The sequence below is a fragment of the Rissa tridactyla genome, chromosome 2 (assembly GCF_028500815.1).
Source record: "Rissa tridactyla isolate bRisTri1 chromosome 2, bRisTri1.patW.cur.20221130, whole genome shotgun sequence".
In the NCBI taxonomy this organism is placed as follows: Eukaryota; Metazoa; Chordata; class Aves; order Charadriiformes; family Laridae; genus Rissa; species Rissa tridactyla.
This window is the reverse complement of record NC_071467.1, coordinates 129404018-129431105: the sequence shown is the minus strand read 5'-3', so window position 1 is coordinate 129431105 and position 27088 is coordinate 129404018. Positions and strand designations below refer to the sequence as shown.

The 27088-nt window shown below is 37.1% G+C and overlaps 1 protein-coding gene across 4 annotated transcripts in view; it reads right to left on the bottom strand.

Annotated features, from left to right (window-relative positions):
• Window positions 1-27088, bottom strand: part of ANKRD28 (ankyrin repeat domain 28) — a 125369-nt gene that overhangs the window by 58106 nt on the left and 40175 nt on the right. For 2 of the 4 annotated variants that reach the window (XM_054193169.1, XM_054193171.1), the window contains exons 1-2: window positions 20780-22029; window positions 19593-19676 (exon numbers count right to left, since the gene is read on the bottom strand). In XM_054193169.1, the coding sequence (XP_054049144.1) occupies window positions 19593-19676; window positions 20780-20896 (201 nt within the window). In that variant the 5' untranslated portion in view covers window positions 20897-22029. Of the gene's footprint in view, window positions 1-19592; window positions 19677-20779; window positions 22030-27088 lie in introns of those variants that run through there. The other 2 variants (XM_054193168.1, XM_054193170.1) reach the window with 2 other exon arrangements.

Below are 27088 nucleotides of genomic sequence, written 5' to 3'. Positions count from 1 at the left end.
CAATATGTACCAATTGCGGATTACGCATTGATGACAAAAAAGACAGCCCCTGCCACTGAGGGCTTGCCATCTAGGGGGGGAAAAAAAAAAATATATATATAAAAAAAGATAGACAGGAAGCACAGGAGGAAAAGTAACACACATTTTAAACTTGCTTCCCCAGCCCAAATGCAGTGCAGACCAGCCAGCAATGAAAATCAGTTTTCATTCCTCCAGTCCGGAGAGCAGAGGTACTACACCTAGCTAACATTTTGCAACCCCATTTAAGCCTTTTGATAATGCTTAAATAGGTTATAGGCCCTTTAGCAACACAGAAAAATGAGTACGATATTGTACTGTCTGCAATTTCATTGTAGAATTAGAGAAAATAAGATGGGTCATGAGTATGTCCTTCTGTAGAGACAGTATTCACTCAGGAACACGAGTAAAAACTGCATTCACCATTTAAAGGGCAACACATCATTATCAAAAGTTTCATCACATATGGTTTTGGTCGGGGTGGGTTTTTTTGTTCCATTTTTTTCTTTTTAATATCTCAACAACAAAAATCATGCAAGTAACCAATCTGATACAGCCAATCAGAAATCTTCCAATAAAATGGTGGAGAGAAAGAAGCTGTTTGTGTAAAAAAATGCTCATCCCTGAACCCCAAACATATTTTCCTGAAAAATCCATGGTACAAATTTCCAATAAATTCAAGCCATGCTTCTCCAAAAAGGCAACCTCTGCTAATAGAAACTGTTGAGCATCCTGAAACCACCAAGACAGACACATGAAAGCATCTCGACCACAAGCAGCGTTTCCACTCCAGCACTCCTCTGTTTCCAAGCTGTGTGTTTCCAGTCATGCAAATATTTCAGTTTTGCTGCTCTTAAGCTGGCAGCTTGAAAATACTCAAAGCCCAACGCCCAGTTCTGCAGCAGGGAGTACAAACTGGGAGGGTACATGTGCAGGAGGCTGGTGGAGACTTCCCTGCTCTACAGCACCAGGGCACAGCCCCGCTGGGATGCTCATGGCTTCTCATCTGCTGGGTCAACTCCAGAGTTTGGTATTTCAACAATCCCAAGCCCCAGGGTCTCTATCGACCACAAATATTCTGCACGCTGAGGGTGCTTTGGCAGAAGCCCTGCCTTCACCCCCACCCCACCCCACCCCCAGTTTCACAGCTAGCACTTTTTGATGCTTCCAAACATTTTTTTTTTTTTATTTAACTTCTCTGTGAGAAAGTTTTTGGCTTCGTATTAAAAAACCTGTTTTTCAGAACTTCTTACAAAAGCATAAATGCTGTATTCAGTAAGCTCTCATCAGTATGCAGAAGTCTTTGCTTCCATTAAAAGAAAATTCTAATTTTGTTCCATCTGATGTCATACATTTTATTAGTGAATTTTAACAAATGAAATCTGAGTAAGATTAAAGAAAATTCTGTATTTTAAATTCTACTAAAGTATTGCTATACAGATCAATTACTTTTTATTAAAAACAGTAATCATTTGATGAACAAATTTTATCTGCAAATACAAACTACTGCATATAAAGCATTACTGTAAATAACACTAATCAAGCTTTCAGTTTTAACAAGCAACTTTCGAAGCAGACATCTTGCAGCACAGATATATCATACTAATATAAATCCTGCCCCTAGTGTTGCTCCTTTAGTTTCATAAACTTAAATGACACTAAAAGAAACATTTCAAGAGAGGAGGGGCTTTGTACATAAAAATCACTGTTACACAGAATGGAAAACCTAACACTGTGGGTACTACTTAATTTCAAACATCAGAGTATTACTGCAGTATTTGACACACAGAAAAGCAAGGTCTTGTGCCATCTTCATTTTCCAATTCAAAAATCTGCCAGGCAAATGGGACTATTACAACTCTAAATCAGCTGTAATGTTAGTAAAGAAACACATCACACTAATTGCATTAGGCAGGTTTTACATAGTTGAAAGAGAATGTTGGTATTCTAGTAGGAACAACAAATTTATATTCCTAATAAGAAACTCCAAAGTTTAATTCCAGATATTGGTCAATGTTGTCCACAAACTAAAAAGCAATAGAAGGGCTCAGTCCTTAGAGAATAAGTTTTCAGAATGACGGGTCTGTGTCACGAAACCCCAAACATCATATTTATACATACCTTTGGATTGCATTGCATGAAAAACATACAATCCTTCCATTCACAGTACTTTAATTTCTCAAGTTTCCCAAACATTTTGTCTACACAGGAGTTTCTATAAGGATTATGGCATGAGAAATGCATAGGAGAAAGCCTTATGACCCCATTAAAACCAAATTTGGAATAAAGTGACAGGGACAGTGGTGTTACGGGCTCCTTCATAACCCCTCTAACCTAGAGCAAGGGTAATGCCAACTTTTTTCATTTTACCTGAAATATGGGCTTTAACTGTTTTGCTGGTTATTTCATGGATCAAAACTTCTACAAGGGACAAATCTATGGCCAATTTAAACACGCAGCATTCAAATCTACCTCTTTTTAAAGCAGTAAGTATCCTTGAGATATAACAATTTATTCCTGGATTGGGTTTTATCTCAGCAATTGATTTAGAATAACTACGTACAACTAGAGAGAGTTTCAAGAAGCTAGATGCCCTAAAGGTAGATCTCTGTTATCCCGTACATATCCAGTAAGACTGCCGTAACCTGACTATGGCTTCCCCAAGAGTATATTACAATATAACTTCAATTTGCCCTTCCAATAGTTCAACATCTACTGACCTGAAATCTTTGAATTAAAGTATTTTTTGGAAAAGCATGAATGCAACTTCCCCCTTCATATAAACTCCTCTTTGTCCTATCTGCTCTTCAAAACCAAATTTTGCAATAACACTTTAAAATACTCTCATTATTTTGTGATCACACTTACAAAATCATTTAATAGGTGTTTTCTGCTGTATCACTCGACAGCTGTCTGCTTCGATACCATCTGTTCCTGGCAGAAATCAACCCTAAACACACAATCATAAATCTTGAAAGTGTTTCAATTCCAATGTACCCTGTAATACCTTTAATAAACAGTTCTCGTAAGTGAAACTATTTTTAAATATAACACTTCTTGTATTTTCCAGTTAGGTTAGAGAGAGTGGACCATTCAACCAGTGTGATTTCTAACTCCTGGGTTCATGGATAATGCATAAGAACACAGCAACAAAATACTTGGAATTCTTTTATAGTGTCCAATACCACCGAGGTCTCTCCCCAGTACGAAGTCCCAGTGCTACACTTGAGAGTCACTAAAACACTGAGTTTTATTTGCAGACTTTGCTATAGTTTTTAGAATTATCATTTTATAAGGCAGAATGACTGTCTACTCTAAACAATTTTTTTTTGTTGTTCCTCCACACAAAAAAGAACACATTTAAATATGTGGCTTTTATTTTCCAGCTTCAAACTTCATAAAACTTTAGTTTGGGTACATAATTCTTCTTAAAAACATATAACTTAACCAGAACTTTAAAATTAGTTGTATTATTGTCAACTGAAAGTAGAAGAAAAAAAACAACTATTAGGCTTTCAAAACCTCTAAATCTGTGACAAATTATTTTCATATCCCTATCTTAAGTGCAATTATCTGCTATTTCTTTTGATTTTTTCCCCAGTATTCCTCAACTTAATTCTCAGAACTTCATTGTCAAAAAATTAAGATATTCCTAACTAATTTTGGCTAACGTAATTTTTAGAAGCGGGCCTCTATTCTCTTACCATATTTCAAATTTAAAATGCAGCTCCAATATAGTGAGCAAGCCCAACAAGCTACAATAATGGTCTTCTGCATGCTTAAGAACAGGAGGAAAGCATGCCATTAACCACAAAAATAATACATACCTCATAGCTAAACACAAAGTACCCTTTGAAGCCAGATGATAGGTACATCATAGTTGAAATGACTAGATTTGTCATGCTGACTCATTAATTTCTTGAACAAATGCTCATGCTACTATTTGCATAAACACTTGTACTGCATTTGAAAGAAACATTTTTTGAAAGCCCAGTACTGACCCTTCACTAATAAGACTTTATCACTACACACTACATTTCAGGACATATCCTCTTCATGCCATCTATTAGGACTGAGCAAATCTAGACTTCCAAGCAATCACAAAAGGCCGAAGAAGAATCTTTGCCCTCTTGCTCATTATGACAGCAGTAACCAATGACTCCAGAGACCTTGCCTTGGAGGAGACAAGAAGTGGGTTTAGCAACGAGGGTCATTTTAGACGTAATCTGCCAACCCCCCCTGTTGTTTCTAGTTAAGATCTTCAGTACCAATTTAATAGTGCATGCTCTTTGACTTGATTCTAGATAACAATAATAAAAACTGTCACACTGTGAATTAAACCACTAAATCATTTACTTGTGAGTGCCACTGTACCTTGCAGAGACCCTAAAAAAATTAGATGGCAGTAGTAGATATGTATACAGAAGAAAATAAAAGGTAAGTCAGAAGAGAACTACAAAGTGACCTGGAAAAAGGTCCCAAGAACACCATTTTAGGAAAGACCAAGAGTTTATATAAACATATAAATGTCACTCTAAGCATGCATGTTCCTCAAAAGTAAAACCTCACAATTTTCTGAATTACCACCAAAAAAAAAAAAAAATTAATAAATCCCATAACCAGGCAATTTTTAGTGGATCTACACTGACACACAAAGCAACTGGCAAGCACAGTTACTTTTAGAATATTAGAAGACTATTAGCTATACAATTGCAAAAGAGACACTAACTCTCCTCTCCAAAATTTGATTTTCCAAATCAAACGCTCAGCAACTGCAAACGGACAATGCACAGAGCTGTTCAGGTTTTGCGCATTTCAGAAACTGGACAGAAGTTTACCTTGGGTCTGGGTGAATGGGCAAAAGAGGGAGGAACCCACGGTAACTGAGTGGCATTAAAAACTACAAAAACGGGCAATGCGATCTATTCTGATTTCATCATTAACAGCAGTGATAAAAGGCTAAGAAATCTGGCCACAAAAACTTTTGAGCTATATCCACTTTTCCACCATGAGAAATGAATGAATAGGAAAAACTGAATGAACATTGGTCAGGAAACCTCCTTCCCTGGGACAATATGGTGTCTGCCATGATGAGAGTTTTGGGGTTGGTTTTTTTTTTTTTGGGGGGGGGGGGGTGGGGGGCGTGGAGGCATAGGGAAGTATCGCAGACACATTCTAAATTGCAGTTTTAGAGTCTGTAACAACGGTGACCAACTGTAATGCACTTCATAATCGAGCAGCTGTCCCTTCCTTTTCTGGCTGTTGGAACATCCCAGGCAATCATATTTCTTCCCTAACATGAAACCTGGAATGTAATTTAGGTCTTACAGAAAAATAGCAGGTCAGTCATTTGAGTTTTATCTTTACCTAGAGGAGAGCAGAATGACGCTGCCCGTAGCATACACATTACAGGGACACAAAGATAAACAGGAATCCCCACGAAGGAGGAGGCAGGGAAGAGTTGACATTGCCTGGCTTTGCTGTCCGGACATACTTTGCTATCCCCAAAGCATCCTCATTTGACCTGATGCCTCCAGGCATTTTTAAAATGGAATTTCTGCAATTGAATTTGAAGTTCAAGTTCACAGAACAGTACTAAAATCCATGGAAAATCGTTTACTTCCCATTCAGCTAATGATTATTTGATTCTACTCAAATAACAAAACTAAAACTGATAAAAAACTCTATCCTTACTGAACCATCATACACAATTCATACACAAAATGAAATCGTATAAATAAAAAGCACATTGAAAGTTTGGTTCCTTTCTAAAATGCCTGAAGAGTAGGAGCAATCTGGTGGGAATCATTAAGTTGGCACAGAAAAAACATCAAGCATTCATATATGTTATAGCAACATATTATATTGGAATATTCACTTATATTCAATCACCTCTTACTAAAACCTCATTTTAAAAAACAAATAACATAGCTCAGTTGTATCTTTCCAGTATTTCTCTTTTTAAGTAACAGCTGGAAATATCTTTAACAAAAATTGCACAAGTAACATCAAGAATTCAAGTTACATGAGCAAACATCAGATGCCAAAGTGCCCTTGTCCAAAAGGCTGCCTGGTCTTTAATACTGGCACTCAATAGAACAACTTGACAGGAAGGGGATGGGAGAAAATCTGCTGGTTTAACTTTTATTGAATCCCAAACTTCAATGTCCATAGGAATTTAGGGCAGTGTAATTTTGAATGCAAGTTAGTACTACGCTACAAAAAAGACTAGCAAAAAAGGAAACTGAAGTTCAGAACAATTCATACTGTTAAATAACACTATTCTGGACATTTTTTCATAAATTTAACTCTTCAAATGCTGGCTGTCTTGGGTCACAAGCACTAGGTACAAAACACTACTCAAGCGTAACGGTGTGAAACCCTGTCCCCTTAAAACAGTGACACCAAAAGACAGACATGCAAAAATAAAAGTGAGTGAGTCACATTTAGTGCAAGGAACAGCTATTGAGGTTCAGCCCCATCTATGATTATGATGGCCGGACCCCACAGTCAGCTAAACTCTGAATCAGGGAACAAGAGTAAAAATTTCTTATTTAAAGATGTACACTCAAAAAAACACCCACAACAAGTTAATTTGATGTAGTTACGATGTTTAAACTGAGATTCTGATCATGAGCATGGCTTGATTTCAAGAAGGCCTTTTTGAAGGACAAAATCTTCAAAAATATGCTGTTTTACTAAGAAAACAGACAAAACTTTGTAGAATACAGAGTATTTCTTTTTTCATTGGTTTCATTTTGTCTGTCAATGACAACAGAGAATGAAGTTAAATTTCCTACTCTTGTTAGAAGTTATGTTACTCCTAAAGGCCAAAAATTATCAGTAACAAAAAGACGAGGGCTTGAGGTATTCTGGTAGACGTTGCATCCTTATTTCTCACAACTAAAGAGGCACATAGCAAGAAGACTTTTTGACTTGTAGTCAAGTATTTCAAGAGACTTATTTTGAAACAACCAGACATTTGTGTATTTTTCCACTTCAAAGTAATTAATCTCAAAAACATCTCTCTTCAATTATTGTTTTTTGAAAGTACTAAGCCAGGGTGCTTTTTGGAAATACACAGCTCATACCCTTTAACCTTTATGTTCCATGCAAGTTTTGTAATGTTGCTGTCACTGTAATAATTCTTGCTAGTTGGTTTATCAAACTCATGTACAGAACAAGTACAGCTTGTAAGAAAAGCTGAATCTAGGTCTCTATTCTATAAAAATGTCTACATAACTTCTTTTGCCCAAATTATAAAGGCTAGAATTCCTTGAGTGAACTCAAGCATCCATCTGGGTATCGGATACAGACCTGAATGACTGAGCAGGTTTTCTGAGCTGCTCCCTTTCCCATTCTTGGTGTTCCAACACCAAGAATTTGGTCCCATTTACCACTAATAAAGGCTACTGAATTCTTGCCTAATCCATGAAACAAATAAAGAGCTATTCTTTCCCCTTTGATAAGAGCAACTTGATCTCACAGTACAGCTGAGACATTTTGGATGTATTTTCCTTCCTTTAACTCAGGAATTAAAACTTTTAGGGCCAAGACTATTTGTTAATATACTAGATCATTGAGGGGAGGGGGAAAGACACTAAAAAATCCCATTACTAAAATTAAAAAATACTCCCCCCCGCAAACCTCTGTAGCATTCAAAACTATGCTATATTTAAAAAAACCCATACAATAATATAGCATTAAAAAATACTTTGCATTGGTTTTACCCTTCCCAAATGCCAAGTATATGGTTTGTAAACATTTACCTGGCACGTATGGCAGGAAAACACCCCAGCTTTTAATTGCAATGCAGTTGCTGATATGAAAAGTGATAAATAATTCTGAAACTATTTTTTAAAAAAAATACATCAGGATGCAAAAACGATGGATTTTCCATGATGGGAGTACAGGGATGTGGAGCACATTACGTAACCTGGCCTGCGCCTGCAGAGCACGACGAAGGAGGGACAGTGACTGCCTCATCCTATGCCGTCATCTATCTCTAGTATTTGAGGACACAAATAAGAAAACATGCCAAGAGAGAAAACAGTACAATACAGGCTCTGTTTATGCTCCAGTGAAAGATCACACCACACTAGGTAAGGTATGCACATCTCCATCCCAGTTTAAATCCACCACATTACTTTCGGGCCAATGACACTTTTGTTGAGAAAAGCTGGGGTTTCTGCCTTTTTCATTGCAAAGACTCATGCTAGAATGACAACCCTATACACGTCTGCTGTAGATCAGGTATTTGTCTCACTAACTGCATTGTCTTGGTGACAGGAAAAGATGTGGTTTTCAGGTTGTGTGTTTAATGTTAGCACCTTTTCTTGGAGCAAGTGAAAACATTTTGCTTGTGCGTATTAAGTTAAATAGTTTCATAAAGTGAGTTCATCTAGCTGCAATACACAAAGTCCGTCTGTTAAGAGACCCTTGTACTATTCTGAACACCTGAATCAAAGCAGCATACAACACAATTCACGCTAATACAGACAAACTGTTAGGCAAGAAAAATCCTGCAGAATATATCTATTCTGAAGAAGGAAGATGAGAGTCAAAAACCCTTCCACCCAACAATATGTGTCTGCAACAGGAAAAAAAACTCCCCAAATCTATCATAAAATAAACCCAACAGAAAGACTCTGCTAGCAAGAATCAAAACTCCTCCACAAGTGCTGGTAACCTTAGGATCAAAGTATTTTATCTGCACTATTCCTTAGGCTAAGTGGATAGGGGCTAAGCTTAGAAGATAACTGTCATTATAGAAAGAGCTAGCAGTGACTAAAGCAAGACATTTGCGCTCCTTTGAGACAGTAAGTCAGCATCATGTAATTTATTTATAAGTTACCATAATTACATATACCCATATGCATATAACCACTATTTCATGCAAATAAAAACTGAAATGAAATTAATGATTAGGAAGGATGATAATAAAGTAGGGCTTTAATAAAGACTGAAGAGAGAACAGAATTCCACTGGTTTTGGAGACGGAAAGGTATAGGTTGATATAACAGGCCTGAGAAAATTCATGTCAAACTTAATATTCCAGACAGACACTGTACCTGAACTTCTGGGACCTACTCTTGAGAAAGGACACAGAGATCCCTCACTGCAAAAGGAACTTCCAGTTCATTTGTCCTCAGACGGGACATCAACATGTGCCTTTCCAGACCCCACAGCTACCTACCAAAAGTCCACAAGAGCCCTTCTCCTTGGCTTCTTGGGCATTTATGGGATAGCCTTCCCTACAATATGTAGCAAACAAATGAGAAACGCTTTCCCAGTTTTGAATATACATCCATCCTACATTAGAGTAGATTAAAGGAACTTAAAGGTGTATCTACCTTGACTAGAGCCTGTGTACAAGGACCAAATGATATGAAGGAAATGATGGTGTTTACTGATATTGCATTAGATATTCCACAGTAGATATGTAAGACAGCTTTAACCACTTGGAAAGTGGAGAAAATTGTCTTGTTCAAAGGTATGTTGCATATGCACAAAGAGTTTTCACCCAAGAAGTTATTGCAAACACTCAGTAAATTCAAACCCTATCTTGCTATTACCAGCTATGCATTCTTTAAGGACTGTGTCAATGTTGGAGCTTAATGCACATTAAGTCTCCAGAGCTTTTATCTTCTCTCTGCTCTTTCAGAGGGGATCTTCTGTTCTCAAATACCAACCCTTTGCGTGACAGGCACAGCAACTGCCAGGAGTAACCCCAGTAAGCTCTAAGTATTCAAGGCCTTGCCTCTAGCTTGTCCTGTAAAAGCAGCAGGAAATGTAGAACTTCAATTATGCTTTGAAGGTTATAAATCTTAAGTAATAATCACTAAAAGTAAGGCGGCAAAGCAGACATGATCTACAAAATCATTATCACTAAGAATCGCGCTGGAGACTCAAACACAAAGTTCTTGAAACACATTTCAGTTTGATCTAATTATTCACGGTTCTCTACATCAATGCCAATTTTTCAATGTTAAAGAAATAACAATGACTGAAACAAAACCTGTCTGTCAAAACCCCAATTACTGTAAAACAAATTCAGTGTACAGCCCATATGGTAAAAACACAGCCATGCAGACATCCAAGCTTGTTTGCCCAGTTTAGCAAATAGTATAACCGTATTAGCATAGTACTAGGCAAGCTTACTAGACATGATGAGAAGGAGCATATGTTAGCCTGAGTAACACACCACACTAATATTATGTCTCTAAAGAATATTTCTCATTACCTGTACAAGGCAGCACCATGCCATGTAAGCCTATTCTTCTTCTCAGAGAGTCCTACCCTTTGCAATGGTAAGTTTTTGAGAGCTACCATCCACAGAATCCACTGTGCCAAGCAGCAATTTGCTGATGTTTGTCAGATTATCCCGTAACTCTGATGAAGGTTTGCTTGTATCACTCTAATAAGAGCCACAACTCAACACATCTGAAAAATCTCACTTGCACAGGCCAAATACAGTCTTATCAATATGAAGCAAGGAATTATTCCTCTTTGGACTGGCAAGTTTCTCTCATTAAGAGTTTAAATTCTGAAGAGAAATGCCTAATTATACAGATTTGTACTTAAAACATTCTGAATCTGTTTCTACACCAGAAGAGGAACTCAACACCATTTGGATGCACTTTATATTGAGGCTGAAAAATATGATTCACTTTCTTAACCACTAAAAAGGAAATAAGATATCTGATTATTCATTACAGATGACATGCTTGGAAAATATTCCACAGTAACGAACAGGAAATCAACAACTTTGTTAAAGTTAAGTAATAGTAAATAACTGCTATATTATGAATTAAAGTCTTTAGTAGCTGGCAGAGACTTTACAGTATACAATTTGCTGCAAGTTTCCACAACACTCTGAAGAATTAGGTCTCCAAAGTTCCCAGGTTCTGGAATCAATCACACTTCAGATCCACGGAGCAAACTATCTCATATCAGATCCTTTAGAAGTGGAAGAAGCTTTCCTATAGGAAAAGCTTCCCTACATTCCCTGCAGCAAAATTTCTTCTTATCCCTTCAGAAACGTAACATTAATATTAATGTTTTTAAGAACTGACTTAATTCTTTACCAAAATAACCTCTGGACATTCCCATATGGTAATGATGAACTGTATCTACTCGCTTAAAAAACCCTCACTAAACTCAAGCATGTTTAGTGAGATGTTTTATAAGCTAACTTTTTACCTTGTTAATAAAAAAACAAACAAACAAAAAAACTTAGATGTGCTATTCACACAATGCCCTTCTAAAACCCAGCTCCTGTTATCTTCTCACATATGAGCTACTTCAGGACCACGTTAAGCCCGTTGCATGGCTGTAAATTCTGAGCAGGCCGAACCTGCTCCTGTCTGCACAGGACCACAAACACTCTCCCAATAAATAGGGTTCTTCACAGAATTTCCCTGCTGTTCTTCAGATGTAAGGAAATTTCAATGAAGTGAACATTTTATAAAGCAGGATAGTCTCACGACTCATCATTTCATCAGGCTGGTCACACAGGAAACGGGGGTTCCTGTTTGCAGTGGAAACATTAAGAAAGTTTAGTATCGAGACTATCTAGAAGCAGAAAGCAATCCAGTACATTGACACGCACGTTGGACAAAAGTCCAAGCAAATGCTTAAGTTGAAGCAAACCTCTTGCTCTCGTTCTACGGACGTATTTTATTAGAAGTCCAAGGGCAAACAGCATGGAGAACATGAATTCTACCATTAGTCTCTGAGATAACACATATTATATATAAAATATATGTTTTCTTGTCTCCCATATGTACAAAAAATATATTTACATATACTTCATGCAAAATGAAAACTTACCAAATTAAATAAAGCCATTAAGTATTTAAAATGCCTCCATCTAATGACAAAAGCTCTCTCAATTCTTATTAGATGGCAACCTAAATTCCTCAATAAACAGTTAGCAGTGGGAGCATCTGAAGGTGTACTCAACTTGTTTTATGATTTATGCCCATCCTGACCTCACCTGCTCTCTGTGAGGTCCAACTGTCTCCCTTTTGCCCAATACAGGATTTCTCAGACTCTGCTGCAGCACCCAAAAGTTCCAGGCAGAGGCTGCCCAGCAGGTCCTGCTGCGCTGAGTCAAGGTCTGTGTTTCTCAGCATTGGTTATTAACTGGAGGGATCCTCATTGTTAGTATTTGTTTATACAGGAACTTTTTATTTCCTCTCCGACCTCCTACAGTGATTTCAAAGGACTGTTCTCACTGTCTATTCATTATATGCTTACTGTCATTAGCATTAGATAAGCTAACATTTTTAAATATATATATACACACACACACAGACACTCACAGTCGACATATAACTTGCATGTGTATATATATAGGCACACACACGTACATATATGTCTTTTCAATATACAGTTTTTATTTGCAGGAAAATTCACAGCAAGTCACTATGCTTAATAATCCAAACGATGAAACTGAATTAAAGTAACTAGTATGAAACTCGAAGTTGTAACTCATTCTATGTTCTCATCATACTGAAAAGTCTTTCATACTTTCAAATACTTGTAATTTTATCCCCCCAATTTGCTACACTCTAAATTGGAAATAAAAGCAGTTTACAAATAATGTTCAACCAAGCAGAAACCTGCCTAGTGGGGAAAAAAAAAAAACAACAAACCAAGGATTTGAAATAGGTAAATCATATGGAAAATTAGCAAGAAGTTTTAAACATTTTTTCCTATAGATCTGATGAATAAAACCTGAAGCTATAAAGCTTGAGAATCACACTAGCTATAATTAGCACATTATAAAAGATGGGAAACTACAATTTGTCCTCATTCTAAATCACTCTGAGAATAAAAGTGTTCTTCATAAAAGATAACATGCAAATATTTCTATGTATTTTACTAATACACCAGAAGTCACACTTTTTTACTAAGTACTTCTTTGCTATGATTAGCAACTCAAGATAGTACATTTTTTGAGAGAAAATCTTAAGATTGTTTTTAATACGTCTAAATTGTGTGCTCCTCCAAGAGATTATTACAGCTACTCATTCACATTGTCAGTCTAGATAGTGCAAGTTACAATAATTACAGCGTCTCTTTATTAAATGCTCGTCTGCAATTGGAAATTAGCAAAAGACCCTATTTAAAAAAAGTGACTGACACTTTCAAAAAAAAAGGAAAACATATGCCAGATGACTGCAACTAAGAAAGGAAAAGTTCATACCCTGACCTATTAAGATAGGAACTAAAACACAAATAAATTTTGCTCTTCAGAATATTTTACCATTTTCTGGATATTTTTTTTTTTAAATTCCTCCCTCGCGTTCAAATCAAACCAAAAGTTAAGAGCCCTGCACAGTCTGTCCTGCCAGGGAATACAATAAGATGTTGCTCCACAGCACCAAATAAGTTAGTGCAAGTTTTTGTTGCCAACTCCAGCTGCCAACAAAACAAGTCCTTCATGCAAATAGTCTACGTTGCCTGCACGAACCTGACAAAACAGTTACCGACCCTGGTTCTGATGCATGCCTGGGACACACAGAAAACAGAAACACAGCTTGAAGACTTAAAAACTGTGCACAACTCCTGCCTAAGCCTTTGCTGCATGATGCTAGCTTTTAAACACTATTTATTCTCACCAGTTTAGATGCAAAAGCCACACGGTAGCTTTGCTCTCATTGCCTGCAGCTTCATCTAGTAACAGCAACTTCATCTAGTAACAAGAGGGGCTGTAAATGAATTGGCCTGAAAAATTATTTCCCTGCAAGAATACTTCGGGTGGAGCAAATCACAAACCATTATAAAACATCGCAAACCTTTTCTCTGACCAATGGTCCCAGTACTCCTGAAGTGGAAAGGAGCATAGTTTGGACACGCCTGCCTTCCCATTGCTTTTATCAAGCCCATGCAAATTTCCGCGTAAAGCTGTCAAAGTTTTCCCCACTGTTTTCAAAACCATTTCCTGGGACAGGGAAGGAGCCTCCCCAAACCCCAACAAAAGCATAAAAACATGGTATTGCAGATCAGCTACCTCTATTTGAAAAGCACCATGGATTAACCTGCTCTGGGCAACTTCTTCCAGCTGTCCCAACCAGCAAATTCTTACACTAATGTGACTCAAGTTAGAAAAGGTACTCATAACCAAAGCTATAACTCAAACACTTGATGAGTAGCAATTAACGTAGAAAGAGGCTTTTAGAGGCATAGATACGTCAAGCTAAAGTGAATTTACTGTAGTCGCATGCATGCACACTTTTTAATCAAAAACAAACAAAAAGTTTATCCACATTAGTCACTGGTAAAATATCCAGAAAGATAATGAACGTAAAGGTAAAAAAAATTCCTAAAGACTATTTTTACCTCATTACACATTATGGCTTTTTGTTTATTTGTTTTTAAGCAAGGCCACGATATTCACTTATGTAAATTTCTTTACACTGAGAGATATTTCAATGTAACAGCTGAATTAGAGCAATTACAGTTTTCCACATAACGACATATATAAAAATTCTTGTATGAAATAGGCACAGAATTTATTTGTAGTATCAGAACACTGAACTCTACTAAATTTTGTAGAGTGTTCCATATTTCAGGCAAGTAATTCAGGCTTTTCTGTTCTACGCTGCACTCTCAAGTCTGCAGGAAAAAAGTTACCCCACAGTTCAACCCACAGGGTTAAGTATAAAGATGAAAGGCAGGAAACCATACAACCATTATCTATTTCTTCTATTTAACCTCTTTAAGGACACTGCTGACCAAGACCAGCATTACAAAGAATCTTTCCTGGTTTTTGAACTGTGTTTTAATTTCCATTATTAATTCCTAAATTACTAGGGTATTTGAGACCCTTGATAATCTAATTCTCCTGGTACACAGATGCCATGATCTATGAGAAGTCCTAGACTTGTCACTAGACTAACAAACCAATTTTGCTTCTCTTTCAATATATGCAATGACCTGCAAAGTAAGATAAATAAAAAGATTAGCAGGAAATCAAATAAGATGTCATATATTACCCTATAACGACATCCAGCAACATTCTCCTAATACGCAAATAACACAAAAAAGAAGTTATGCAAACCCACACTTGGCAGGACTGGGAAGGAAGCCCACATCTTTACTGCAGTAGTCATCCACGCAGCAACCCAACTGCTCGAAATAACGAAGTTCAATACATACACTCAGCTCTCCTATTTGTATCTAGAACTTTGGTGCTACCAGATCATACCCCTCGTCAGTCCCAGGAAAAAAACTTGGGATTTATGGGCAACACTTCATTGCTATCTAATACAGGTGGGGACTAGAGAGGGCAGACAAGATTGTTTGGTTCTATGGTTTTGTTTTGGTTTGTTTTCCCTTTTGCCCAAAACAGTAGCACAGGTGAGCTTTTATTTTATTTTGGTTACTTACTACAGAAAAGTTCACTTAATTAAGAGCTGTGCTGGATGGCCAACAGTCCAGAATAGAAATCATACAGACAACCCTAACTGCTCCAGTCCTCAGTACAGTATGTGCAATTTTCCCATCTTACATTTTTATATATTGGAAAAAACGCCACCAACTCACACAGAAAGAAGCTTTAAAATATGCTTCATAGTTTAAACCTATTTTAATCTCACAAAGCACAATGAGCAGCAAGATACAGGCGTTTCATGTATAAGTCACTTATCACATATGTGAATACCACTATTTTAAATAGGAGCAGTAAGCATTTTGTAACATTGGGAAAGACCTGTATGATTTTGGGATTCCTCCAAAAAGAGCGCTTGTTTGGCTTTAGGGTGAGAAGAGCAAGGGGCACACTGACACCAGTTCCAGAGAGGATCAGATGTTATCCCCTTGGCTAAGATCAAGTGCAATCGGGTTATAAAAACTGCATATTGGGTTACCTGAAGTATCACTTTTCATGGCAAGAAATGTTATCCCAATAAGTCTAGGAGGAGGAAAAATTGTTCTGATTTTGAACAATTGTTTCAATAGTCAGATCTGCAACTTTTCAATCATTTTTGACAGTGAGCTGGTATTCCCTTCACAAAATTATATTCTTAACAAATAGCTGAAATTAAATATTCCACTTTCATGATCTTTTAAACTGAACGTACATCATAAAAGTTTTGGTTACAAACAACAACAGCATAGTTTGCAACAGTAACAGGCCTCCAAATCTTAAAAAAACCAAACAAATCCTGATTTAGAAAAGGCAACGCTGAATGTTGGCTAAAACTAAGGGCTGAAAAGTATATAAAATTCAATCCAGCCATACCAATCTAATCGGCAAGAGCAAGAAATGTTGAGGATCCCCATTAACTAATAAAGAGATATTAAATGTGTCACTTATAACAGAAGACTTTCCTTGCTGCCAAGTCTCAAAAGCTCAAGATGGTACCAAGAAAGAATATTTTTTTTAAACATATATATATATATACACACACACAGAGAACACAGCAAGAGCAATCATATAATAGAAACTACATCAGGCTTGATGTATGTGATATGTGTGATTTAAGCCTGATTGATGAAACAAGCTGCTACAGCTTCTCCAGGAAAGCTTGAGAAGGGGAGGGAGATGCAACCCCTTCCCCTTCATTTTTTCCATTAGTCAGAGCCTCAAGAGAGTGCACCTTCCACAGTTTAAGCAGCTAGGGACACACTCAATTTGCTCTTTCTTCACAAAAGATTACAACTGCAGAATAGAATACAATACATACTTTCTAAATCTAGACTGAGCCTGTGACTCAAGGAGGCTGGCATGGCATGAACAGAGAACAATCTTCTTCTTGAAAAAGCCCTTTTGCTATTAGTACATCATCTTACAGTCACACACAGCAACTCATGTTATGAAAGGCCAGCCATCTCAGAATCTTTCTTAATATAACACTATGGTAGAAGACATCATCTGTTTTAGGAATAATGCTCTAATACAGCCCAAACTGGGTGCAATCTTTAGATGTTACCATAACATCAAACAGTTATCACAGCCTAGCTTTGGGAAGCCAAATACGCAGACTCAACTCGTTCAGCTTTAAAAGAGTATTAAGCCAATTGTGATTAATGTTAAAGATAACATACCCTGAAAGTAAAAAGGTAAATAAAGCTGGATGATAACAGAAGGAAAAAAAAAACCAACCCACAAACCACATTTCATCAAGACGCTAACAGCTTTCCTAGATGAATGTCACTGTCACAACAAAGACTTACAATAGCTCTATCTTCAGTTCACTTCTGGGCAAAACTACTTGCAGAACCCTGCGAGGTCTCCAATTACAGAGTCCAACCCATGCTCTGGGGAAGGGAGGAAGGAAGGAATCTCAACTATTAGAACACAAACTGCAAAATAATTAGTTGCTCTTGAGAGGGGGAAAGGACTCTGCAGAGGCATTGGAGGGAATGACTCCGGAATTCAAACAACTGTACTGAAGCACTTGGATAGCGAAGTGGAAAAAAAATCCAACGCATACACTGGTCTAAAACAATCCACAACGGTCAAAACAGTTTATCACAAGCCTTCTCTTTATTAGGAAATATACATAACCATTTCATTTTCTTTACTTTTCCCCCTCCTGTCCACACCAATTTATAACACATAACTAAGAGGACAACTTTGGATCTAGACTATGTAGGAATATATTATCTCCAGCCAAGTACATAGAGCAAATGAAAAACCCAAGGAAAAGAACAACACACACACACACAAAGAAAAATCAACTAGGCAGTTTAATTCATTTCTGCCAAACAATGGGAGAATTTACATCCTTGCTTAGTCTCAACAAACAGTGTTTTAAGGGATATATGCCAATGTAATAATAAATACTGTAGTAAGACTAGGACTGCCATGGGAGGAAGGAGTGGCCATGTGTGATAAGCATCTGCCTATGCTGAAGAAGGTGGCTGTGAAAAAACATTATATTTGTTCTGGATGGATTCTAAATACACCTTGGGTGTTACCAGCCTATAATGCACAAACGTTCAGTTAAAGGGAGATGTCTACAGAATGGAGTAAAAATTTAAGATGTAAAATGTAAAAAACCCCAGATTTTGAATATTCTGCCTACAATGTTTTTCTTCACTGTAACTACCGGCCAGTTTGAAGTAACCCTCTTCGAAGACATCAAACAGTTAGATGTTTTCCTCTTTAAGCACATCTGATGACTTCATATTTATGGGCAACTCTTTGACAAATTTGAGATAGAACAAAAAACAAAACCAAACCACTACCACGTACTGAAACCTATCAGAGGCTTTTGTAATAGATAACCAAAAAAGCAGAAAGATACTAACCTAACTTCGTTTACAGGCACCGTAGCTGGGAATGCTAAACCTGACTTACACATGGAGGAATATAAATGAAACAAAACAGACTAATCAGCTTTTAAAAATAAAAATGGCAACGCGACCAGAGCGTACACATGCAAAGACTGGAAGGATACACAGCTAATGGTCTCATAACTAAACAGCAGATTAAGCCTTTTGATACTATATAATCCATCATACCATCTTGTTTAAGAACATGTAAAACTACTGAAAAAGAAGAGGAAAAGAAGTCCAACCTTACCAAACAAAACTTTAGATTTGACAGCAAGTTTACTTATACAAGGTCCTACTCAAGCTCTTCAAGACAACAGGAGGGCTCCCTTATACTTCAGCTGTTACTGGTCAGATATAAATTCTGCAGAATTCTTTTAAATGTCAAATTACACATACCAAACTAAATACTTGCTTTTGGTTTACATCTTTCGAGAAGAAAGTGTAAGCAATTATCATGGTCATACACTAGGCACTATGTAGCATCCAGACGTTAGCCTTTGCTTTTTAGCATCACTCTTGTTCTGGTGCATTTGTAGGAGAAACAGCTACATACATTCCCACAGCGTTAAGCCTAAATAGTTTGTCTGTCTGCTTTAATAATCAAAACAATTTCTAATCAATGTAAAGAGCGTATGATATATTACCTGGATTAGTGCCAAACATGCGTATTAGAATTTTAACAGAAAGTAAATACAGTAACTGCTTGCTGTCCACAACCTGAATTTCACCCAATAGAACAAACTCAGTTTAATTTCAGTACATTTTTTAAGTCTGCAGTGTCTGGGTTCACAGCACCGCAAACAGGACATATAAACATAATTTCTCATTTTTACTTATTAATATAATCATTAGGTTTCCCTTTTAAAAAGCCACTATTTTACCTACCTTCTGAAACCTCAGACTATTTTCTTATAATTGTCTTATGTATACTATATGCTGTATTTAAAGAGAATGAAAGTCTACGTAGCACCACACTTAACCAGTCTAACTTCCTAAAAACTCTGATGCAATTGTACAAACAAACTTTTGTTACCCAAGCACTGCAGAACTAACGTTAAAAAGGAATACTGAAGTAGGTCTTTACTATCAACACAAATCTACAAATCTACCCTCCTTCTTCCCAGTATTAAGTGTATGTATAGGCTTTACTTTTCCTGTTACATAAAAGCAGTAAGATGTATAGCTCACGAATCAGTTACGTTTTATAGTGATTAGTACAGCAGAAAGCTATATCAAAACAAAATTAAGATGTATTCAAAGCTAATAATGTTTGTTTTTACCTGAAAATTAACATCTTCTTTCTTAAATATCAGTGCTCGAACTTCATCAGGATCTCCATTAAATATAGCTTGAACCAATGGTGGCTGAAATGAAGAAAAGACACATCTTAGCATATAACCCCACTTTAGCTTTTAGTGATTCACATACTTTTTTTGATAAATAACACAAACACAAGATGATGACACACAATAAACCACCCCAGGCAGTGAAATAAAGAAATCCGCAACGGTATTTAGAATTGCAGAAACTCCAAGACTTTTAGACCTCAAACACAGGAACATACTCTAAGTCAATGACATATTGGAAAAAAAAAAAAAAAAGGCCCAGAAGACTAGCTTATAACAGCTGAAAAGAGAACTCCTCATAATAAAATTAGGGCTGTTGTTACATACTGCAAATTCTACACAGTGTAAGCAAATAAATCCCTTTTACATTAGCAAGTGACTAAAGTTACTAGACGCTTTTTCACCTGTTTAGACAGAGTGGGAAGGCAAAGTGCATTAGATAAGTATGGTAACAAATCCACACTCACACACATCTATTACTAAATATAGCAGGATTTCTTAGTAAGTAAGAAAAGCTGCTGAGGTATGCTAGCAAGATTTTAGTTAGTCACTTGACAAAATAAAATAATTTAAACCAGTAAAAGCACAGTCCCCAGTGTTGATCATTTCCAGAAAGTGGTAACTTGAATCTAACAGTTACATCAAGATTATGAATTATGCTATTTTTTTATTTTAGCTTAGAACTGCTCTTGCTTGATGTACACTATATACTCTGTCTGTTCTCAAAATAAACACAGCATATTATTGCAATAGGACGATTACATCAGTCTCTAAAGTGGTACTGCATAAATGTACCATTGAGGAATGAGAAGTAGAGCAGGGAAAACCCATTTACTTCAAATAGAGTTTACTGAGCCCTCTAAAGATCCTCTGCTATCATGCAAGAGTTGAGATCTGTTATTGCTGCACTATAAATAAAGTTACATGAAAAAGAATGAGCCCTTGCAAATACTAATAGTACAACAAAGTTTCAGCTTTTTCCCCTTCTCAAGTATAAGCACCGTTTACCACCTTGTCTTGTTTCAACACCACGCATATTCATGTTAATCTCAGGAAAATTACTATTGGTATTTGTGAAAGTATTATAAGCAGGAAATACGCCAACAAACAACATGCCTTACCAGCACATTTCCAGAGGGCGACGGACATAAAGATACATTTTCCTGAGGTAATTTGGAAATAAATGTGGGAGAATCATCTTCCACCTCCTCCAAAACAACAATACAGACTCGACTCATTCGATCCGTTTGCGGAAGCAAAAGCAAACAAAAAAATGCCAGCAACGGTATTTTTGGAACTAGACCACAGGTATTGCAACGGGAACTGCAGAGGAAGTACTTTCACCTGTTTCACACACCCTCACAAACTTGTGAGTGCTGCCGCTGGTGTATTAGCATTTGAAAAAGGACATTTTAGTCCCCCCTTACACTTCATTTTTCAGATTTAAATACCCTGAGATGTTCAGGACAATGCTGAAGAACAAAAAAAAAAAAAAAAAGTTGTTCTTTTTTAAAATAAAATCCCCCTATAGGCATCGAAACAACAATAGTGAAACTGTGGAACAGCTGATAAAAATATCCCAAGATCCAATTCCATCCGAAGAGCACTCACTGTCCCACACAGCTGTCCTTTCAGAAGCAAATTTGTCTTTGTTAATGTCACAACTTCCACCAGTGTCCTCCTACCCCCACAGTGAAATCATTGTTGCAGAAGACACGGCACCGTCCTGCCGAGGACGGAACAAGGAACAATCACCCCGAGAGCGACGGCCGCAGCTATACCCAAACTCCTGCAAGGTCAGTTTTAAATCAGCCGGCGCAGCCTTTCTGCTGCCTGAAAATAAACGCGCCTTCCGATCATCCCGTCATCCTACAGCTTCCTTTCCCAATGTCAAAAAGCAGTCCGGCCTGAAAAAAGCATCTCGTTTCCAGCAGTTATTCAGGACCTGCTTAGAGGAGAATAATTCTTTCCCATGCAAGGAAAATATCTGCAACGTACAGCGCGGCTGCAGTACATTTACATGCGATGAGTCAGACCACAGGGACAATGAACTCCTTGAATAATATTGCCGGTTGAATCCAGCCTCCCCCCCAAAACGGCAGCAAGGCAGACGGCGTTACTCCGTCAGGGACACAAGCAATGCGGAGCCATTCATTTTTCCTTCGCCGGGCCGTAGCTCCGGCTTCTTCATCAGGGAACGCGTCAGGCAGAAATACCGTTGAAAAAAAGAATGCTTCAGCAAAACAAGCTAGCTACTGCACACAAAAGCTCAAATTACTGCCCTAGACTTCTTCTGCAAAAGCAGTTCATCACTCAAGTGTTTCTTTTGATCACCGTGTGAATGCAGTTCCCATGATAGTCTTCACTCAGATTGAGGGGGAGGAAAAAAAAAAAAAAAAAAAAAAAAATCAGACTCCGTACATCTTCTCTGAGCCAACTTCTTTATCCGAACATCTGTCACTGTGCCAACCTGATTCTCCTCTTCAGTTAGAGCTTCTGCTTATCGGGTTTGTCTTTTTTTTTTTCCCCTTTGGCGAGTTAAATTATACAATCAGCAGCTAGCCTTGCGAAGCATGAAAAAGCCTAGCTGTCCGAGCGGGTCATTAGAAGCCGGTAGGAGCCGAGCAGAAGCCTCCAGCGCCACGGCAGCGTTCCCACTGAGCAGCAGCCTGGCGAGCAGCGACTGCAGCCTGGCAGGATGAAATGCCTAGTAATGCTCACATGTCACACTTACCAGAGAACCCAGCCGCTGCTCCCAATGCAACTTCCTCTGGCACCAAAAAAAAAAAAAAAAAAAAAAAAAGCGCCTTTTTCTTTTTTTTTCCCCCCTTCCTTTTTTTGGGGGCAGTCTTTGCAGTTACCTCTGTGCCAGTTCTGTGACTAACGTGGCTGAAAAACGTAAAAATCCTATAACTGAAGAAAAGAGCGACTGTTTTAATATTTTCCACTAAAAGCCGCAAAGAAATCTGGTGTACTGGCTCTGCTGACTAACAACAATTTAGGCAGTAAACAATTCCAGCATTTTAACTGCTTTCATATGGCACCAGTCGGAGCAGCAAAACAGTCCTTCCTTAACTCGTCGAAGACAAGAAAGTCCCCACATGAATACTCTGAAAATGAAATGGAAATAAAATCTCTCTTGAAGTCATCAGTTGACTGTTAAAAAGCCAGCTATTAATGGCCAAACGTATGGGGTTTTTTGCAGCTAGTATTGACAGAGATATCCTCAGCTTGAAAAAAAATTGCACTATCATTTAAATATAATATTAATATTATAACAACATTCATGTAATAATAAAAATATAGTATAAAGCCCTACAACTTGCTGAATAAATATTTCAGCTTGAATCTGCCTAAATGGTGCTGGTTTGTGGGTGTATTATGTAAATGGCTTCTGTCAAAGTTGCTGGATAAGCTTCAGTGTTACAGGAACAGAGGGAGGGTTTTTGCTCCTGCTGTGCAGCATGAAGGCACTTCTAACGTCCTCCCTTGGCTGGTTAAGATCAGAATTTGTCAATGGCAAACGAGTTTCTAGCTCTTTGATAAAACATTTGCACTCAGGTTTCACACATGAATCCAGGCAGAAAGACAGGCAGGTTTAAGTGGTATAATTAAATGATCTGGATATTAATAGACATATTGAATTCCCACCTTTGGGGGCTACAGGCAGGAAAAGCTCACATCAGCGCTCTTGAAATAATGTCTATGATAGCTTCACTGCAACGTAATAAACTGCTTACCACACATCCAGTGACACTTCCTGCAAGTGAAGGTTTTTATAAGCGCGACAGAATACCTTATGGTAGGGCTCCCTGAGCGCGGGACTGCTGGCTTGGCAGAATATTGCACCACTTTCTGATTCACCGTGAAATTTCAGCTACGATTCAGATTTCCCAAGTGTTCTCATTTACAGCATGTGACTAACAAACATCTTTATAAAAATATTCTGTTCATTATATGGAGTCCAGTTGTATTGGAATGTCATGCTTTTGGTCTTAATTATGAAAAAGCAATGGTTTGTACACTACACTGCTTTGTTCTAGCATTTCAACCATTTATTAAAAAGAAATAACACAGATTCATATGAATATATATGAAAACTCATGTTCTTCTTGGCCACAGCAAAACCAGATTAAATAAAATCAAGGATGTCCTCAAGCCTCATCTACTGCAACACCCTACTGTCTGCCAAGAAACACAGCAACCACAACCTAGAAAATACTTTGGGTGTTATTTGTGAAAAATACCCTAAGGTATAGGCACCGTAGTTCACTTGCATAACTAAACATGCATTTGGAAAAAAATCATTAAAAATCACATTTTCAGTCTACAAGCAAAGTACACTGAAAAAACATATACTTGGGTTTCATACTACACGCACACCTGATATTCTAGCTAATACCGTATGTTCAGTGTAAATGAACATTTTTTGAGAGCCACTAAGTTTATATAGTAAGCAAATGCTAACAGTTCCATACATTTTCTTTGGAATTGCTAGATACAGATAATGTCCAGCTTAATTCAAATTATCTGGAAGTGGTCCGTTTTTTTGATCTTTGCAGTTAATGCTCCAAAGTACACTTAAAAAATTCAGCTAGAAATTCAACAGTTACAATAAAAATATAGGACTTCACACTTTGTGGTTAAAATTCAGAAAATTAAAAATATTTGAATCTACTCGGATAGATTCTAGAAATCTTCGCTATAATTAAAATAAAATTAATATAAACTATTTCCAAAAGTGAGTTAACATATTACATCTTGCATAACATTACATATATTTGAAGGGTGACATTACTATGGTCAAAGAGTTAAAAGGTAATACATCACAGTCTGCATTAGAAAGAGAACCAACACAACTGAGTCAATATTATATTGATCTTGTTAGCAATCTAAACCGTGTAAGTAAGCAGATAAAAAAACCAACCCTACTACTTACTCATGCTAGGAATGTGTGTGTGCAAAATTACTTCCATAACCAAAGAACAACCCAATTCTAGCAACATTTAACTTTTGGTCACAGTGAACTAGGGCTCGGAAGTTACCGAACAGAAAAATCTTCCCCCCTGCCTTCTCTCTTCCCCTTCAATTGAAAGTACTGCCTTCAGCTCTATGCAACCGCCTCTAACCATCTCTTTTTTCAACTTAAAAAAAAAAAAAATAATTCAAGGTATCCTCAGGTTTGCAAAATACAAGTTTCCAATGCTGCCTAACAGCTATTCTGAAAGCTAAAAGCTGAAGTTCACAATTCTACTGAAAGAAACCAAACTGAGGTTTGTTTTTCAGCAGATTATCTAGACTAATAAATTTCAGTGAGGGAGAAGAGATAATAGTAACAGAGAATGAAGTCAGAGTAAATTCAAGGAGATTAATTTAAGCCTCCTCTCCCCAAACTAATTTAGGAATTATAATGGATCTTTGCAAAGGTATGAAGAAAGACTACTGCGTCTCTCAAAAAAAATCCTTTTCAATTTATCTTAATAAAACACAAAATAACTGAAGACAGCAGGTCATCAGCATCCATCTTCTCCACATGTCACATATTTCCTATAAGAAACCTAATAAAACACAAAATAACTGAAGACAGCAGGTCATCAGCATCCATCTTCTCCACATGTCACACATTTCCTATAAGAAACCTTATTAAACGAGTAGTAGCAAAGAAGAGTCAAAAATAGCCTAACTTTAAAAAAGAATGCTGCGTCTACTAGGGCTTGAGGGGTGATCTACCCAATAGCCTCCACGATATCTAATTGTTAGCAAAGTAAGATCTCCATACCGTTGACACAATGCTTTTTACAAATTAAAAAAAACAAAACAAAAACCAACAAAATGTTGTCATTTTCAAACTACACTTGCCCTTAAGTAAATCAAATTCCAAGAGCCTTTCATGGGTGCATATAAAGAGAATATATTACAAGAATGCAACCTGCAAGGCTAAAACATGGATGACAGCAGCCATGTCCACACCAGACAGAAAAAACCTGAACTCTGAATCAACTAAAAATAGCAGCCTTTTCTACAGATCTACCCTTTTCTCTGGGAATGGATGAGCAGCACTGCTGACGACACCAGAAACCTCACTGAAGCACATTCAGTATCAATTCAATTAATCAATATCAATGAAATATCAGTTCTCTCTTACCAAGAGAGAAATAAAGATTTCTCTCTTGCCAATCAGCATCTACCAAGTCTTTTTTTTTGGGCTGAGATTAATTCAACTAGTTTCATTTAATATTATGTATAATTAAGAATCTAGGAAAGGAAGGAAATTTTTCTGTCAGGTTCCAGAAAAAATGTAAAAAATTAAAATCAAGTAAGGCTTATGAATTATTTTTTAAACAATCTGTCTCAGTTCTGCAAAACAAAGACCTAAACTATGCATTTCTGCAGAAGACAAAGATTGCTCATAATAGCTACAGCTGTTAAGTACACAGGCATGTCCCAGTATAAGCAGATCTTTATATAATTTAGCTAGAATATTTACTAAAGTTTTGCCCACATACAGACAGAGATGAGTGTTCAGCATCACCATGAATATAAGCTGCAATACTTCTAGAAGCCTTGTGAGTCACTCAGCTGAACTCCTCTGCTGTTTCCTCCCCACTCCTGAGGGAATGAGGTGGAGTCAGGAAAAAGAACAGTCTAAGGCAATAAGAAATTAATACCTTTCTTCCCAGTTTTGCTCTGTTTATTCCAGAGTATATGCACAGCTGGGATGCAGAAAAAGGAGACTAGGTTAAACCTCAGGACTCCACATTTCTGCTTCCAAGGACAAGCAAAATAGCTTCACTTGCACCTGACAGATATCACAGGCAGTTCTTAAATTCTTTCTCTCAAGCAAGTATATAGCCTCTATTAATCTACAGAACTATTTTATGTAGTCATGCATTTTCTTTGAATTAAGACTTTGCAATTAATAAAAACCAGTAACAGAAAAGTCATCTCAATAAAAATTGACACACAAATATGACAAAGAAGGAAAACAATCCAGCATTCACTCTAACTGTTCTCTATTGGACCAGCATAAGAAAACTTAATGATGCAAAATGCCTGTTTGAGATTGAGATGTAAACTTAAATTATATACTTAATCAAACTGTAACCTTTTAAAAATACTTCAGAAATATTATCTGATCAAAGAACAACAAAATATCTTAAAAGTGTTAAAAGTCTTATTAGGCAATTTTCTTTTTGAGACTTCTTGCGTATTTTGTACAACTGAACAACACACTGGTAGAGAAACTCTCAGCTGAAGCATCTTACAATCACCATACTACAAGATAAATCAAACCTTAAAAATTATCTCTGACATCCAAAATATGGAGTCTAGCAATCAGAAAAAACAAAAAAAACAAAAACAAAAAAAAAAGAGAAGCGAGCACAGACATTCCTAAAAACCAGAAAAGCAAATACAAGTCCTACTTCTCT